General features: G+C 31.5%; 1 protein-coding gene across 5 annotated transcripts in view; it reads right to left on the reverse strand.

The window, feature by feature from the left end:
• Window positions 1–525: 525 nt before the first annotated feature.
• Window positions 526–15,897, reverse strand: part of LOC143247142 (bromodomain adjacent to zinc finger domain protein 1A-like) — a 68,679-nt gene continuing 53,307 nt past the window's right edge. For 3 of the 5 annotated variants that reach the window (XM_076494746.1, XM_076494747.1, XM_076494743.1), the window contains exons 17-25: window positions 13,931–14,100; window positions 13,604–13,702; window positions 12,723–12,988; window positions 9,225–9,385; window positions 6,688–6,884; window positions 5,650–5,811; window positions 4,003–4,104; window positions 3,588–3,733; window positions 526–1,587 (exon numbers count right to left, since the gene is read on the reverse strand). In XM_076494746.1, coding sequence (XP_076350861.1) covers window positions 1,306–1,587; window positions 3,588–3,733; window positions 4,003–4,104; window positions 5,650–5,811; window positions 6,688–6,884; window positions 9,225–9,385; window positions 12,723–12,988; window positions 13,604–13,702; window positions 13,931–14,100 — 1,585 coding nt within the window. In that variant the 3' untranslated portion in view covers window positions 526–1,305. Of the gene's footprint in view, window positions 1,588–3,587; window positions 3,734–4,002; window positions 4,105–5,649; window positions 5,812–6,592; window positions 6,885–9,224; window positions 9,386–12,722; window positions 12,989–13,603; window positions 13,703–13,930; window positions 14,101–15,897 lie in introns of those variants that run through there. The other 2 variants (XM_076494745.1, XR_013026401.1) reach the window with 2 other exon arrangements.

Here is a 15,897-nt window from a genome sequence, read left to right on the forward strand (position 1 = left end):
AAATATTCTTACAATAATAGAATCACATTTCTCACTTGTGAAATAAGTACTCAACTGAGCATATACAAAACAATTGTAAAAAACAAACCACATCTATCAAGTACAAACAAGATTCTAGACCACATACCACACAAGTACCAAGAAGACTCAACCACATGTATAATACTACAAAAAACTACACAACTAAGCATTTGAGTATGCTTTATATCCAACTACACCATTTGAAGACATCATGTCCAGAGTATTTGTGTAGTTACATATTAGTGTTAGTTTTGTTTATTCTCCTTTCAGTCGACTGGTATCTCCTTGTGATAGTTCAGCAGTGCATGATCTAACAGACGTCAGGTATATGTTATTTGTAGTCTACAGGTGTATTTATTTTTCACATTTTTATATACTCCTTATCTGAAGTTGCAATGAGAACAAAATATAAGTAACCTCAAGCAACTGTTAAATTGTTAACAGTAAATGTTGCATAAAAGTATAATGTAAATTTTATACCTATTAAGACAAACACTGGTAGAATTTTGAATAATGAAGGAGATTTATTAAAAAAAGTGAATTAATCACACACTACACAATTTTTTATACTTTTCACACATCATGACAAATTCTGGTGGTTCAAACAGCTTATATTACAATCGTGTCACAGGTAACTTGAGGTTAAAGTTATAGCATTAAAACAGATGACTGTACAAAATTTTATGATTTTGCAACAATCTTCATAATATTACAAAAGTAACATGAAATTTTGTGAAATGATTAAAAAGTTGAAAACTGTATTATGAACAAAATATCTTTAAAAATATTATTTGATTTAAATGAACCATCCAGATATTTAATTTGTGCGAGTAGAAACTATAATGAAGGATTCTCTTTTGGTATCATTTAGCCCAAAGTTAATGATAAACTGATTTGGCCAATCTAAGAAAATGGTACATCTAATTTTTCTGTCTTTGAACAAGTCTCATTAAAATTTAGAATGTAAAGTACATCAGCTAGGCTTTATATTTCTAACCTTTTACTACAGACCTGGCATAATTTAAGTATCAGGGAACTATACTGCTAATTGCAATTTAATAGTAACAACTTTATACATAGGAAGAGACCTGAAATTTGACCAAGATTTTCAAAAGAAAAAAAAAAACAAGAAAAAGAAAGACAACTCTAAATTTTCTTAATTCCTAGATACAGAATCACTTGTGAAAAATAAGAAAATGAATACATCAAAATAATACATGTCAAGATAGTTAACTCACAATTGAAACTGATTACAGTGTACACATGGCAAGTTCTTAAATCCTGCTAATCCCTCCGTGGTCGCTTTGCAATGGATTCGTCCTTGCAATTATTTTCTTGGCAATTTTCCATACAGTATTTCTTTAAAAGAGATTGAAATAATCCAGAAAGTTTAAGGCCAGCCTGGTAAGCCTCTGAGCTTCTATGATTGTAAAGTTCACAATTTTGAAATACCAGGCATACGTCAACAAGAAATTCTTTGTTTACGTGGTACTTCATGTCATTTAGTTTGGTTCGAATGGTTCCGAGATCCATTGGTTTTTTAATAATAGTGTGATAGTCAGGCACCTAAAAAACAAACATTTGTTATATAATATACTATTTTGCTGAATTATGACAAAACTAAAAGTGAAGCTTTTTAATCTCATGAGTATTTAACACAATCAGCTTTTATTTAAAATTTTGTGAACCTAAGCTTTCATTACGGATGGCATATAGTTAAATAAAGGCAATAAAATCTACAGGGGCAGCATCCAGTTCCCTCTGCTCCAGATAGAATCTCTCAAGTAACACCTCAGATATGACTTACCCTGCTTCAGGTACACTGATGGGGTATACAATTTCCCAAGCAACACTCTAGGTCTCACCTTAATTCACATCCACTACAAGTTTAAAAATCATTATAAAAAATATCTCAAAAAGTATGACTTAACGTCAGAAACTTTACTATTTGTGTCAAGACATTACAGTACAAGTACTGCTTCAGAGAACATGTAACAATACATATCTATTTAAATATTAAAACCTAGGTATACAAGTAAGTTTACTGGGATGCTGAATTGCATGGAGACAATAGTCATGTCCAAAATGTTCCACCTCTGTGTGTGGAAGTTTCAATGAAAAACATAGGGTTCATATTATGTTCATTTTAAAACATAACTTCTCTTCCACACCTCTCTGTGTGGAAGTTTCAATGAAAAATGCAGGGTTCATATTATATTCATTTTAACATAGGGTTCATATTATATTCATTTTAAAACTCTTCCACACCTCTCTGTGTGGAAGTTTCAATGAAAACATAGGGTTCATATTATATTCATTTTAAAACATAACTTCTCTTCCACACCTCTCTGTGTGGAAGTTTCAATGAAAAACATAGGGTTCATATTATATTCATTTTAAAACATAACTTCTCTTCCACACCTCTCTGTGTGGAAGTTTCAATGAAAAACATAGGGTTCATATTATATTCATTTTAAAACATAATTCACACACCTCTGTGTGGAAGTTTCAATGAAAACAAGGGTTCATATTATGTTCATTTTAAAACATCTTCCACACCTCTCTGTGTGGAAGTAGGGTTCATATTATGTTCATTTTAAAACATAGGGTTCATATTATATTCATTTTAAAACATAACTTCTCTTTCACCTAAAATTACAAATAAACATTTAAATTCAAAGAGAAAAAAAATATCATCTTATAGATGTTATGGATTTGCCATTGTTCATTTTATTTTGATGCTGATGTTTGTTTCTAAAGTTTTTATTGTAGTTATGTGTACTTTTAAATGTACTGCACAATTCCTGCCTGTTCTTGGAATTTGTATAAAATTTCTGAAAGTGAGAATCATCAATAGTCATTCTGAAAAAACGTGCCAGAATACTGTTGAAATGTTGAGAAAGTTGTGATTCTTATATAAAAACCAATGCACAAGAGATGAGAATATTGTTGGACAGCTACAGTCAGTATGCTAAAGGCCTAAGAAACTAATTGTGTTTAATGTCTATTAATCAGGAAACTACAGAATTTGACTAGGAACATTTACAGATTTCTAGCATTACAAATCATTCAACTTCATTGAATTAGTTCAGATGTTGGAATTTCTATAAGATTATTAAACATTCATTGCTAAATAGTGCAAGGCCAATCAAGAAAGGACAGCTAGCTAGTTTAAACAAGGTGTATGATAATACCAACTCAAAATTAATTTGCTCATAGTATACCTGAATCATTGATAGAATATTCAGTTCTAGACCAGATACAAAACAAATTATTATTTGTAAAATTCTTGTATATAAACCCTCATCTATAATAACTATTAGTAATAACCATTATTATAAACTATTGTTTTTGTGACTGCATATAAAATATTTCTGTTAAAAAAGAAAACTGTGTATGAATCTTGTTGGCAAACAACAAATTTGATACATATTAACATTACTTACATAACAAGAAATAGAAGACTTGTTCAAAATATATTATAGTACATAACATACAACACTACAAGTGTTCTTATGTATTGGGTACGTTAACAATTTTAGCTACAGCAAACCGTGATAAATTACCTCTTTACGACTGACTGGACGGAGGAATGGCCAGCTTTCTGGATGATGACACAGTTCTGACAATATCTCATCGCAAGCTTTATAATCCAACAGGAGTTCCTCACTACCTCTTCTGCTATTGAAGCTGCGACGACCAGAACAACCATCTAAAGAAACATCATTACTTTCAAGTAATGTATGTAGCAAACCATATACAATAAATTTAAGCTCTTTACTTTTGGATGATTTGAATGGGTAATGAAGAAAACTTTATTACAAGTTTAAAACAGAAACAAATATTTAGTGTTTTGATGAGGTTGTGACAAAACCTTGTACATTTGTTGCTATGTTAAACTTGTAATAGTTTTCTTTATTATCCATTTATACTGTCTTTATACTTTATAATGCTACATTATAAACAATACCATCAACATACCATCATCAAACTTTCTCTTTCTAGACTCATGCTGAAGAGATGATGTTGTCTTATATTTCTTTGCTTGCCATGAAGCAGGTGGATACTGTAGACTGCAACGTTCTAAAATATCATAGATAACAAAAAGTAAATATTAAAAGCATAATGTAAACTAATCTGCAATAAAACTGCCTTCAAATCAAAAGTTTTCACTACAACATTTTGTTAAGTAAACAAGTAATATGATGAGAAAAGTATTTAATGAAATTTACAATAATAAACTCTAAAGTATAAAAGATGTCATAATAAAGTAGTAATTAAGATGATGTGAGATAAAACTAATTTGAAACACACATATGATGCGATTTAATCCTAAAGTAATTCTATGGCAAATTATGGGTTTACTTTTGAAAAATCTCTTTCATAAATACCCAGGTTTTTTAGAGGTTAGGTGAAAAGTTTTACTTTTGTGCAAACCCTGGGGCTGAGACGATTTACTTAGCACCATTTAGAGGTTGGCAAGTCCAGCAGCTTAGGAGAAGGGGGTTATAGAGAAATTCCATTGTTCCCAAAGTGGTAGAGTGAAAAGCTTTACCTTTGTACAAATCTCAGGGCCAACTGAGACAATTCATGTGGTAGTACTTCGATTTCAGTGCAGGCAACAGTTTAGGAAAAGTTATGTAACACACACTAGCTAGACTACTTGTTATTTGGATAGAAGATATGTAAATTCATGATTCACAAAAAGTTATCTTAGAACATAAAAAGTTGCTTTCCTTATGGGTGTTTCTTTACAATCACAGGAGTACATACAAACCAACTGAACCTCCATACCATATTTGGTGAAGATTCATCTACAAGAAATGAGGTTGTTGTAAAAGCTGCAGAAATGAAAATCTGTATGTACTCCGGCATGGATCTAATAAACATCCATACACATTCTGGTGAAGATCCATTCATACCCTCTAAAGCAGTCACATGGTCAGGCAGCAGACAATACTATTATATTTATACAAATTAGCTGGAGTATCCATCAAATGGATGGAAGTTATATAAATTCATGAGTAATGAAAGGTTATCTCAGAACATGAACAATTGTTTCCATTATATGAAATTATAAAATAAATACAAAAACTCCCAAAAATGCAGTGAAACACAAAATGTGAAACTGCAAGTTTCCATATATTTCTGTGCAGACCCAACAAACCTCCATTAAAAATTTTGCTGAAGACCCACCTACAGGAGGTGAGGTAGTATTAAAAGATTAAAAAAAATGTCCAAAAAATAAATAAAATTTGTAAGTCTCTCATAGACTCAGTGAACATTAATACCAAATTTAGTGCAGATCCACCTACAGGGGGTAACGCAGTGATAAAAACAACAAAATGCAAAACTAAAGGTTTGTATGTACCCTGCACGGACCTAATGATGAAGACCCATCAACTCCCTGTATAGTAGTTACCTAGACATACAAGAAAACAATACTATTATATTTACGTAAATACATGCACACACATCTCACACAGATACTCTAATGAGCTCTAAGAAATATAATAGTATACAATCAATTTACAGCCCCACTAAAAACTGACTATTTCTTTACATCAACATTCTTGTTAAATTTTGAACTTAAAAGAATTATGACAACTGACTGTTCGTTTCCCTTACTGTCATTTTTCCCATATGTTTCTGTACTACCTCTCTTCTTTGGTACTTCCAAACTTTTTGCTCTGCTGGGCCTACCATCTTGGGTCTTCTTTCCAGTTTTAATATCCTGGTTACAGTCATTGTGGAAATGGGAGCGTGTCTGGTAGAACCCAGTGGAAGATCCTAGACATACAAGAAGGATACATTTAACATGTTATAACCTTTCCAATTTCTTAAGCTCACCATTCCAATATATTCAAACAAGTGTCTTAAACTATACCACTTGTCTTTTATATTAACTATATATATTGAAAGGTGTTACAAATTATTTATTGGGACAACCAATTACGAATAAATAAAATTTCTAAGAAAATAAAGTATTCTATCAATAATGGAAAAGAGAATGGATAAAATACAAAATTGAGAAAAAAAGCTTGGGTTTAGGGTTAGAGTTTAAACTTCTAGTTAGTAGTTCAGGGCAAAGCCCAGTGAGTGATGTGGAGAATGTGAACTGAAGCAGAAAAAAAAAAAGAATCTCTATTTTGAATTATCAATAATTACTTATAGTTCCATAATATTATAAAACCAAATGAAAAAATGCTTGTCAATTTCCTTGACTTTAGTCTTTACACTTTGGTAATCTTCTCATAATTTGAATAAATGCTTTTTAGACACTATTGCAACTACATAGGTGTCTACTATACTTGTAATAACATTGGCAGATATCATATGAAAGAGTCATGGTATATTTTTCTAACACTTGACCAATCTAAGAAGATAAAATATCCAAATCCAGGGTTTTTTTTTTTTTTTAAGTATACAAGTTACATTATTATTACAACCATCTTCCTCAGGTTTACAGGAATCTTTAGACATGGTAGAGAAAGATGAGTCCTACCCTTTAGACATGGTAGAGAAAGATGAGTCCTACCCTTTAGACATGGTAGAGAAAGATGAGTCCTACCCTTTAGACATGGTAGAAGAAGCAGAATTCTGCCAGCTGGTGGAAAATTTTCATGCTTGTAGGATTACTAAACCTTCATATTCCTTGAAAAATACCTTTCATTTTAATCTTGTTCTGAGGTCTAGTGGTAACACATTTAGAACAGCTCCATGCTCCACGAGGAACTCTCTTTAGTGGAGGATCCACACAACCTAAGTGATAGGCTAAAGGGCAGTTGTCACAGCAGATAAGAGTTCCACCCTTCTGACACACATCACAAACATCTTCATTGTCATCATCGCTGGACTCTTGACTACAAATTAAATCTAGGCTTTAGTTATCACAGAGACAAAAGTAAAATGATTACTGGATGATTATATCCATTTTCAACACTGCACAGCAACCTTATAATTAAACCTTTTCTTATCAACCATATGCTGAATTCTTTATTAATGAATAAGAGACCACATGAATATTCGCAATCTCATCAATAATAGCTCAAGTATGGAGTCAAAAACCATGGTTTTTGAGAGTTGCAACACTAAAAATAGAATGTCAATGATTAAAAATTTCTTGTGGACAATACAAACACAAATTTTTCTTGCATCACATGTTTATTATTGATAATTCAAAACATTTACAATACACGCTAAAAAAATTTTTACTTTTGAATAACAATACACACACATGATTTATGCAATCAAGTTAAAAGTGATAAGCTTAAAATGGGTAAAATTAATAAAGAATGTTTCTAAGCATAAGAACAAAACTTGTAGTAATTCTCCCAATATAAGCTCAATCAAACTGACCCATCATGTGATCTCTGTTCTTTTAATTTTTTTTTTTTTTTTATAGATGTCTGAGTGAATAGTGGATACTCACAGAGAAAACATTTATCCCAATAGGGAAATTCAGTATTTTTTAAAATAGTCTTATAAAATTATGAACTTAAAACTTGTATGCTATAAAAATATGGATTATTAGCAAAGACCTAATGCTATACCAAATGTTATAACAAACAAAAATAGTTTAACCCTTTTGTGATGGACTCAGTGTAAAATAACCAAGTTTGTTTACATGTTTGCACATTAAGTATTTGCAGTATAACTTGAGATACAGCAGGTGTACCTTCATAAAATATGGCAGACTTTTACTACAGATTTGTTTGTGAAAATACAGTTTTGTTATTAGTCTAAGTGCAAAGGGATTTCATGTTATGATTAAGAAAACTATTCTTTGTTGTCAAAACATCAAGAGTTATTTGTGCAATTTATAAAACTTCCTCAATACATTTCAAATGTTTGTTTTCAGTAGAACTTTATATTTTCTATTATTTTTTATACTCTGTGTGGGGTCTATTACTTGACCAACTTTGTAACTATAAAAGAAAAGAGGAAATAAATATAAATTAAGCTTTTTATGTGCTGCAATGACTACATTAACACAAAAATACAAATGTTTAGTCCAAGTAGCTTAAGTCTCATAACACTATATATGAGCATATATTTTTTTTATTATACTAACTTTCCAGTCATGCCTAGCTAACATTACATAACTTGCCTTAATGCAGTGCATTTTCACTCATGTTACATAACCAGTAAGATAAAACTGATCTTTAGTATTTCCTGTTTTACCTGGGTTTTAGTGGTCTAGTATTTTGTAATATACAACCACATTTCAATTGTTATACAGTACGTATGTATGTAGATTATTACTATTTAGAAATCAAGAAGTAAAACACACAATTATCTCTTCCAACCTTTGAGCTTGGGTTGCTGCTGGAGATATGTTGCTAAGCCTTTTAAAATTTTGTACGTGGAGAATATTGTATATTAGGTTTTATATACACAGTTGAATAACCAAAAAAAATCATAAATAACTATACAGATACCACAAAATTACACTATAATTTAAGTTGAGTAACTAAAATGTATTTAGATTTAAAAAAAAAAGTGAAACTGAGTAGACTAAAGACTATCTTCTTGAAGCCTTGGATTGAAAGAATGTGATAGCCTTTTCACAGATTAAAATGGCTGAGAAAACTACTGGGGGACATTGAGCTGTTGATTATTTATTCACATGTCATATATTAAAATAAGTGTATGTAAGGGACTATTTTCAAAAATGAAAATAGGTGAATGGGGCCACTGACTAATTAAGCACATAAGCCATATCTCAGAAAAATAAAAAGATGCAAGGTTCTTATTTGATATTTAGCATTTTAATATTAGTAGTCTGAGCTCCTAATTTGTATGAAACTATAAACTTTGTATTTTGACATCACAAACATCTAATTTTAAACAGTGCTGCATTCAAAAACCATGCGACTCACCAAAATCTACATTGAGGTATGTTTTTTTAATATTTACTTTTAAATTAAGAAATTAACTCATGAATATAATATTAAAGTTTGAATTATAATGCACAATTTCATTACAAACTTATTGACATAAATTCATAATAGTTCAATAACATTTTGAATGCATGTCAACACACATGCTCACATGGCCTTAGACCAATGACCTAATGTAAAAGGATTAATTTAATTTTGAATCCGAGTCATTAAAACCAGATAAGGTTACAAGTTGACACTAACAGAGCCAATTATTTGTTTTCATTACTTCTTACTAAAAATCCATCTTTACTGACTAACCTGTAATCACTTTCATTAGAATCTTTGGAATACTCAGCAGAAGATACATCACTGTCTTCTTCCTCCTCATCTTCAACAAAAAAATTCCTTGGCTTACGTGGAGTTGGTGGTTTCTCTTTTGGTTTACAGTTTTGACAAAACCAGTCTCCGCTAGGAATTTCCTAGATAAATTTGCAAGTTTTATTTATTTTTTCTGGAATAATGGTAAATATTTAATCCCCTCTTTACAATTTTTTTTAAAACAATAACCAAAATATTTAACATGCACAAAATATAGGAACACTACAAAAAATTGAAGAATACAAAACACTTATTAAAACTAGTTTTTTTATCTATCAAAATAAATTTTTTAAAACAAAAAAAATCATATTCATGCACAACAAACATATTCACTTGTTCTGATTTTGTTCATCAAGTTCCTGCAAGGTTTGTATGAAATGTAATATCATTTCTGAAAGTGTGTAAAAATATAGATCTGTGACCATTTTTAGATGCAAAATGACATGGGAAATCCATTTATGGCCTTTTTGTTGAATTTGGCATGGTTTTTGCAGAATTGTCACTGTATACCCTTTTTGTCATTATTATTAAATAAAATTCTCTACCGCATTGTAAAATGGTTTTCAACCCAGGGCTAGAGACCAATTTTAGTAACACCTACAATGTGATATGATAAATAGCACAGTGCAGTTTAAAATCATATTTTCTGGTTTATTATTGTGTGCTTATATTTAATTGAGTTTATCACTTAATACTTTATACGTCAAAGCTTGTGTTTAATGTTATTTATTTTTTTTCTTTCAGATCTTATTTGTTTTCAACAATGAGTGCAAGACAGTGCAAAAATGATCCAAACAAATTCTGTTACATATGTGGGGAATTAACTTTCGATAAAGAAAAGCGCAGTATTACACGCCATATCAAGAAAATGTACAAGGCGTACTTCGTTTGTGACTTAGGAGACTAGGACAAGTCATGGGCTCCTCATGCAAGTTGCCTTACATGTGTGAAGACATTGATTTCCTGGTATGCAGGAAAAAATGTTCACATGAAGTTTGGTGTGCCAATGATTTGGCGTGAGCAGAAAGATCACTCTAATGATGGCTATTTCTGTCAGCAAGACTTTACAGGCTGTACTACAGCAAAGAAAAAGAAATACATTGTTTACCCAAATATGCAATCAGCAATGCACCCAGTAGAGCACTCAGAAAATTTACCTGTGCCCAAACCTCCAGATCAAGAAATGCAGAGTTCCAGCAGTGCAGATGAACATTCCAGTGGTGAATATGTGGAGCCCAATCATCCAGAAAGCAAGAATAAACCAATACCATTTTCTCAAGAGACTCTAAATGACTTGTGCAGGGATCTATATTTAACCAAAGACAAAAGTGAGTTTCTGGCATCAAGGCTTCAAGAACGTAATCTTCTTGAGAAAGGAGTGAAGATAACACTGTACAGGAAACGTACAGAGGATATGCTTGCATTATTTACCATGAAGGATGACTTATGCTTTTGTAATGACATCACTGAACTTTTTGAGCAACTGGAAATACCATATGATAACATCAACTGGCAACTTTGCATAGATACATCCAAGGACAGCATCAAAGCTGTTCTGCTACACAATGGTAACACTCTGCCTTCTGTTCCCATAGCTTATAGCACAACCATGAAAGAATCATATGAAAATATGAAAGCAATTCTAACAAGCATACAGTATGATGACCATAACTGGCATATTTGTGCAGATTTCAAGGTTGTAGCCATGCTTACTGGCCTTCAGCTTGGCTATACTAAATTTTGCTGCTTCCTGTGCTTATGGAACTCCAGAGCAAGAACTGAACATTATGTACACAAGGATTGGTTGATCCGAGATGAAATTGAGCAAGGAAAACACAACATCATGCACAAACCACTTGTGAAAAGTGATAGAATTCTTTTACCACCTTTGCATATTAAACTTGGTTTGTTTAAGCAATTTGTGAAAGCCTTGGACAAGGAATCCTCCATATTTGCATATCTTGAAGAGAAGTTCCCTTCCCTGAGTCAAGCTAAAATTAAAGAAGGTATCTTCATAGGTCCCCAAATTCGAAAAATTGTACTTGATGAAACCTTCATCACACATCTCAAGAGAAAAGAGAAGCTTGCCTTTGAGTCATTGAAGAAAGTTTGTGATAACTTCCTGGGGAACCATCGTTCAGAAGACTATGTGCAAGTTGTGAATGATCTGCTGAGTCATTATCATGATATTGGATGTAACATGTATCTAAAAGTTCATGTGCTCCACTCTCATTTGGATTTTTTTGTGGAAAATCTTGGTGATGTGAGTGATGAACATGGCAAGAGATTCCATCAGGATATTTCAGTGATGGAGTGACGATTTAAAGGAAAATGGAACCCTGGCATGTTGGCAGACTACTGCTGGGGTAATAAAAAAAGAAGATCACATTCCACACAAGAGGCTTAGAAGAACAAAAGTTGTTTAAACTGACAGGTCTGTGTGTTTTTAATTCATAACCAATAAATGTTTTGTTATACCAACTAAATTTTTGTTTTGTTTTTTGTAACTTTCAGTATTTGCAATGTTGTGTTCAATACGTGATATTTTGCAGTATATTATAAAACATATGGTTCATGGTACAGGAAAACAGTCCCTAATCTGGAGGAATAAAGGTCAGATTCAGAATCAGGACAATTTTTAGACCCAGAAACAAGTCTTACTTAACTTGTACTTTTTTTGAACCTGAAATTTGTTGCACAGTGTTATATTCTATAAACTAATCATTCAGCCAAAAGTGAGAGTTGCAAAGAAAAAATTTGGAAGGTTTCTAACAGCACTGGATCAAAAAGTTAGAGCAGATGTTGGACATGCTGCAGTACAGATTAAAAATTCTGGTAGTTGGTTATCTAATACAAAATATCCTAGAGTCAAATCACAGATGAAAAGTTGTGTGAAACTGACATGACAAACTTTGGAGAAAGTTTGTGTGTCCAAATGCAAAGCTTCAGTGGGGATTTCACCACAGGCAAAACCCTTAAAGTCATATAATATTTAGCATTTCACAGGTAAAAGTTAGTCATTTTTTTTCTTATGTCTCCAACATAATATTACTGCAAAGTGGAACAAGCTTCTGAGTATTGCAAGTTAAATAAATGTGAATGTACTCTTAAAGCACCAATAGATATGATTCCTTTTTACACAAGTGCAATTTTAACATTCCACTGGATCACAAATCTTTACTTCATGCCATTTTTATTCCAAATGTAAATGATTAGCTTCAACAACATAATATATCATTCAATAGTGTGTGTGTGAAAACCCTGATTTTAACATTGTAAATCCAAAGACTTACTGCTCTCCTATTAAGGGACAAATCAATAGTATTCTAGATAATTTATATATATATAAAGTTCCACATAAAATAATGAAATGAATATTTCAGATACACAACATGAAAATTTCCTTGATAAAGTCTGTAAATACTTTATGAAAATTACCTTTAAGACTGGTTTTAAACAGTAAATATGATGACCTCTGTCACATCCATCACAGAGAAGCATCAATTCTGGATTTTTACGACGTCTACAGATACGACAGTATGCTTTTAATACTGATCTTGACCATGCTACACTTCTTTCTAATGTTGAGAGATGGACAAAGAGTTGAGAAATGCTAGTTGAGGTCATTAGAGACTCTTCCCATCGTTCCAAGGGTGACTTGGGGATCTTCATTGGTGGCCCAGCACCATCATCTTCATCATCATCTAAGGAAAGAAGAATGTAACTTTTAAAATTTATATCAGACAGTGTTATGTACTCTTTGTATTTAAATATATGATTAAACACAAAAGAGAACCATATTTTAGTATCTTCAAGAAGCTGTCATGCTTAAACTAATTACTTCTGATTACAACTACATGGCTTGGTTCCTTTAAAGCAAACATTAGAATATTTGAAACAAATATTAAAAGACATCATATTGGTTGTAAACATCTTGTCTTTTCTTGCTTAGCAACAAATCACACAAATTATTTTAATGCATGTCTTGGTCATCATTACTTGAACAAGTAATTCATCTTTTGCAAAACCAAATCCATGTCATTAAACTTAAAGTGCAAGACTTACAAGTCTTTTATTTTTATTATAGTTAAGTAAAAACAAAGCGCTACCTTGACTTCTACAGCCATCTTAGTATTTGGTGAAGTCTCTTTACTGACTAGAATAACTTAATAATTAAAAAGTTTGTTGTCTCAGTTATAGTTAGAGAGATTAATAGCTATAAATTATGTTGCCTCATTTGCAACTTAAAACCAAGTCATACAGAATATCAAAGTTTAAATTTGTTTATTAAAAGAAAAGAAAAATGTTTAGAAACATACCACCATTCTTTTCCCCATCTCTTCTGTCCTGCTTTGCTTTCCATTGTGAAATTTCTGATAAGGCTTTTTGTTTTAATCGTTTAAATTCTTCATCTTCACCTAATTACAAGTATCAGGATCAAGTCTTAATATAACATCAGTTTTACCAAAGAAACTACCATTTCCAATTTAACACTTTACAAAATAACAAATACACAATACTAGTATATTTAAATTACAAGAAAATGATACTGGTCAAGAATATTATTTGCAGAACGTAACTTACTTCACGTTTAAAGTTAATTTATCAACCACTAATGTTTAGATTAATCTACTGTTAAATCTCACCTAGTGGAGGCTGGAGGTATCTTGGTTCTATTGACTGAGCTATTTGTAACAAGGCACAAGAAAGATTCTTAACAGATAATGAGGTTGGTGTTGGAGATGTTGAACGACGTGACAATTTTTCTTCTTCCATGCTAGAATTACCCGAAGTTTCTGAATATTCATTTTTTGATCTAGGAAATGATAAATCTTCTGTAAAAATATTATATACATCTAGCAAGTCAAATACCAAAGTATTTTGAAATAATAAATGAGCAATATACAACAGTTAAAACAACTCCTTCATAATCAAGAAAAAAAAAAGGTTTTTACCTCAATCACTTGGAACTCAAACAGTTCATCCTCCTTACCCTTTCATAAATTTCAAACAAAGCTCATTCAAAGTTAGGGGAGTTACAAGATATATAAATAAAACAAAGTGAACAGCCAAATCTACCATACGTGGTCAACCACACAAACTACCACACTTTTTAAAACAATTCTTCAGATGTTGCTTGAGGTGAATATTTTAAAGAATTAAAAATCGGAAGATCCTAATAATGAAATGCTAGAACAATAAAAATAAAATCACCTTACTCCTTCCACTTTGAAGTTTACTTTGTACTTGAATTTAATGATCCCATTAAATTACAAATTAAGAGAATTTTAAAAATTTAAAATTTACTTGCATTAAGTATAAATTTTCATTACAACTAAACAAAAATTTACCAAAATAAGAATTAATCCAAGATATATATATAAAAACAAAACAAAAATTTCACATTTTATGTATTCACAATCCAGACAATTATGAAAATAACTACAGTATGTGCAACTACCACTTTGTATGAGAGAACACAATTTTAAATAGAAATACTCTTCTTCCAACAAGGTACACTACCTTCTATAGGACTGATAGTTTTATTGTATCTCGGAACAGCTGGTGTGGGTATTAACACTTTTACTGATAAACAGAGAACAACATTTTGACCTCCCTATGTCAATTTCAGGTTAAGAGAGAGAAAGTTTGTAAGTGACCATTGCCAAACATGTCTTTGGGACAAAAGTATAAATGAGTCTGGTATTGTAGAGGGTACTGCAGTTGGATGTTAGGTTATTAGTATAGGTATACAGGTGTTCCTTTAAATAGGTTTAATTTTGGTTTTCGTTGCTGTATAAGTAGAGCTTCTTTGATTTTTGCATTTGTTTATATTTCTTTCCCTACTTAGTATCTGGGTGTTTTCTCTGGTTATGTTGTGTTTATTTGATTTGCAGTGTTCAAAAACGTGTGAAGGTGTTTTTTGTATTTTTTGATTCTAGTTTCCATTTGACTGCTTGTTTCTCCAATATAGAAGTTGTGGCAGTTGTTGCATTGTATTTTATAAATTATGTTGGTGTTGTTTTCGTCAGTGTAGTTTTTACATGGTACGAACTCTAGTTTTGTACCTGGTTTTTGAGTAAATTTGGTGTTTACTGGAATGTTGTGTTTTGTTAGAAACACTTTTTGTTAGAAAGCTTTAATCACTTGAGAATCAATTTGCATCATAAAGATGCTGGCTAGAACTAGTGACACGGGATTTTCCACACTTAGACCATTTATTTGTATGCAATTATGGTTATTAAACAAAGTTAGTTTTGGTGGTAGTGATTTCTATAAGGGTTACCAACTGGTTGCTGGGATGTGTGTCAATAAGTTTAGGTCTTGGATATAAAGTTCCTATATTTTTATTGATACAAATTTTGTTTATTTGGAATTAAGTACAATACTACACACTGGGCTGTTCATGTTCTGCCCACCAGGGGTATCAAAGCCTGGTTGCTGGCAGTGATATAATTTTTAAGTTCTTAAAAATTTTTTTTTCAATAAATGGTATCAATTTAAATATATACAAGTTGTTTATATCCGTAAAATTTAGGATATTTTTGAGTTCTGTAGAATCATTTTGATGCAATGGGTTGTATGACTAAAGAGCACAATCTGAACATTTCCT

The sequence above is a fragment of the Tachypleus tridentatus genome, chromosome 3 (assembly GCF_004210375.1).
Source record: "Tachypleus tridentatus isolate NWPU-2018 chromosome 3, ASM421037v1, whole genome shotgun sequence".
Taxonomy (NCBI): Eukaryota; Metazoa; Arthropoda; class Merostomata; order Xiphosura; family Limulidae; genus Tachypleus; species Tachypleus tridentatus.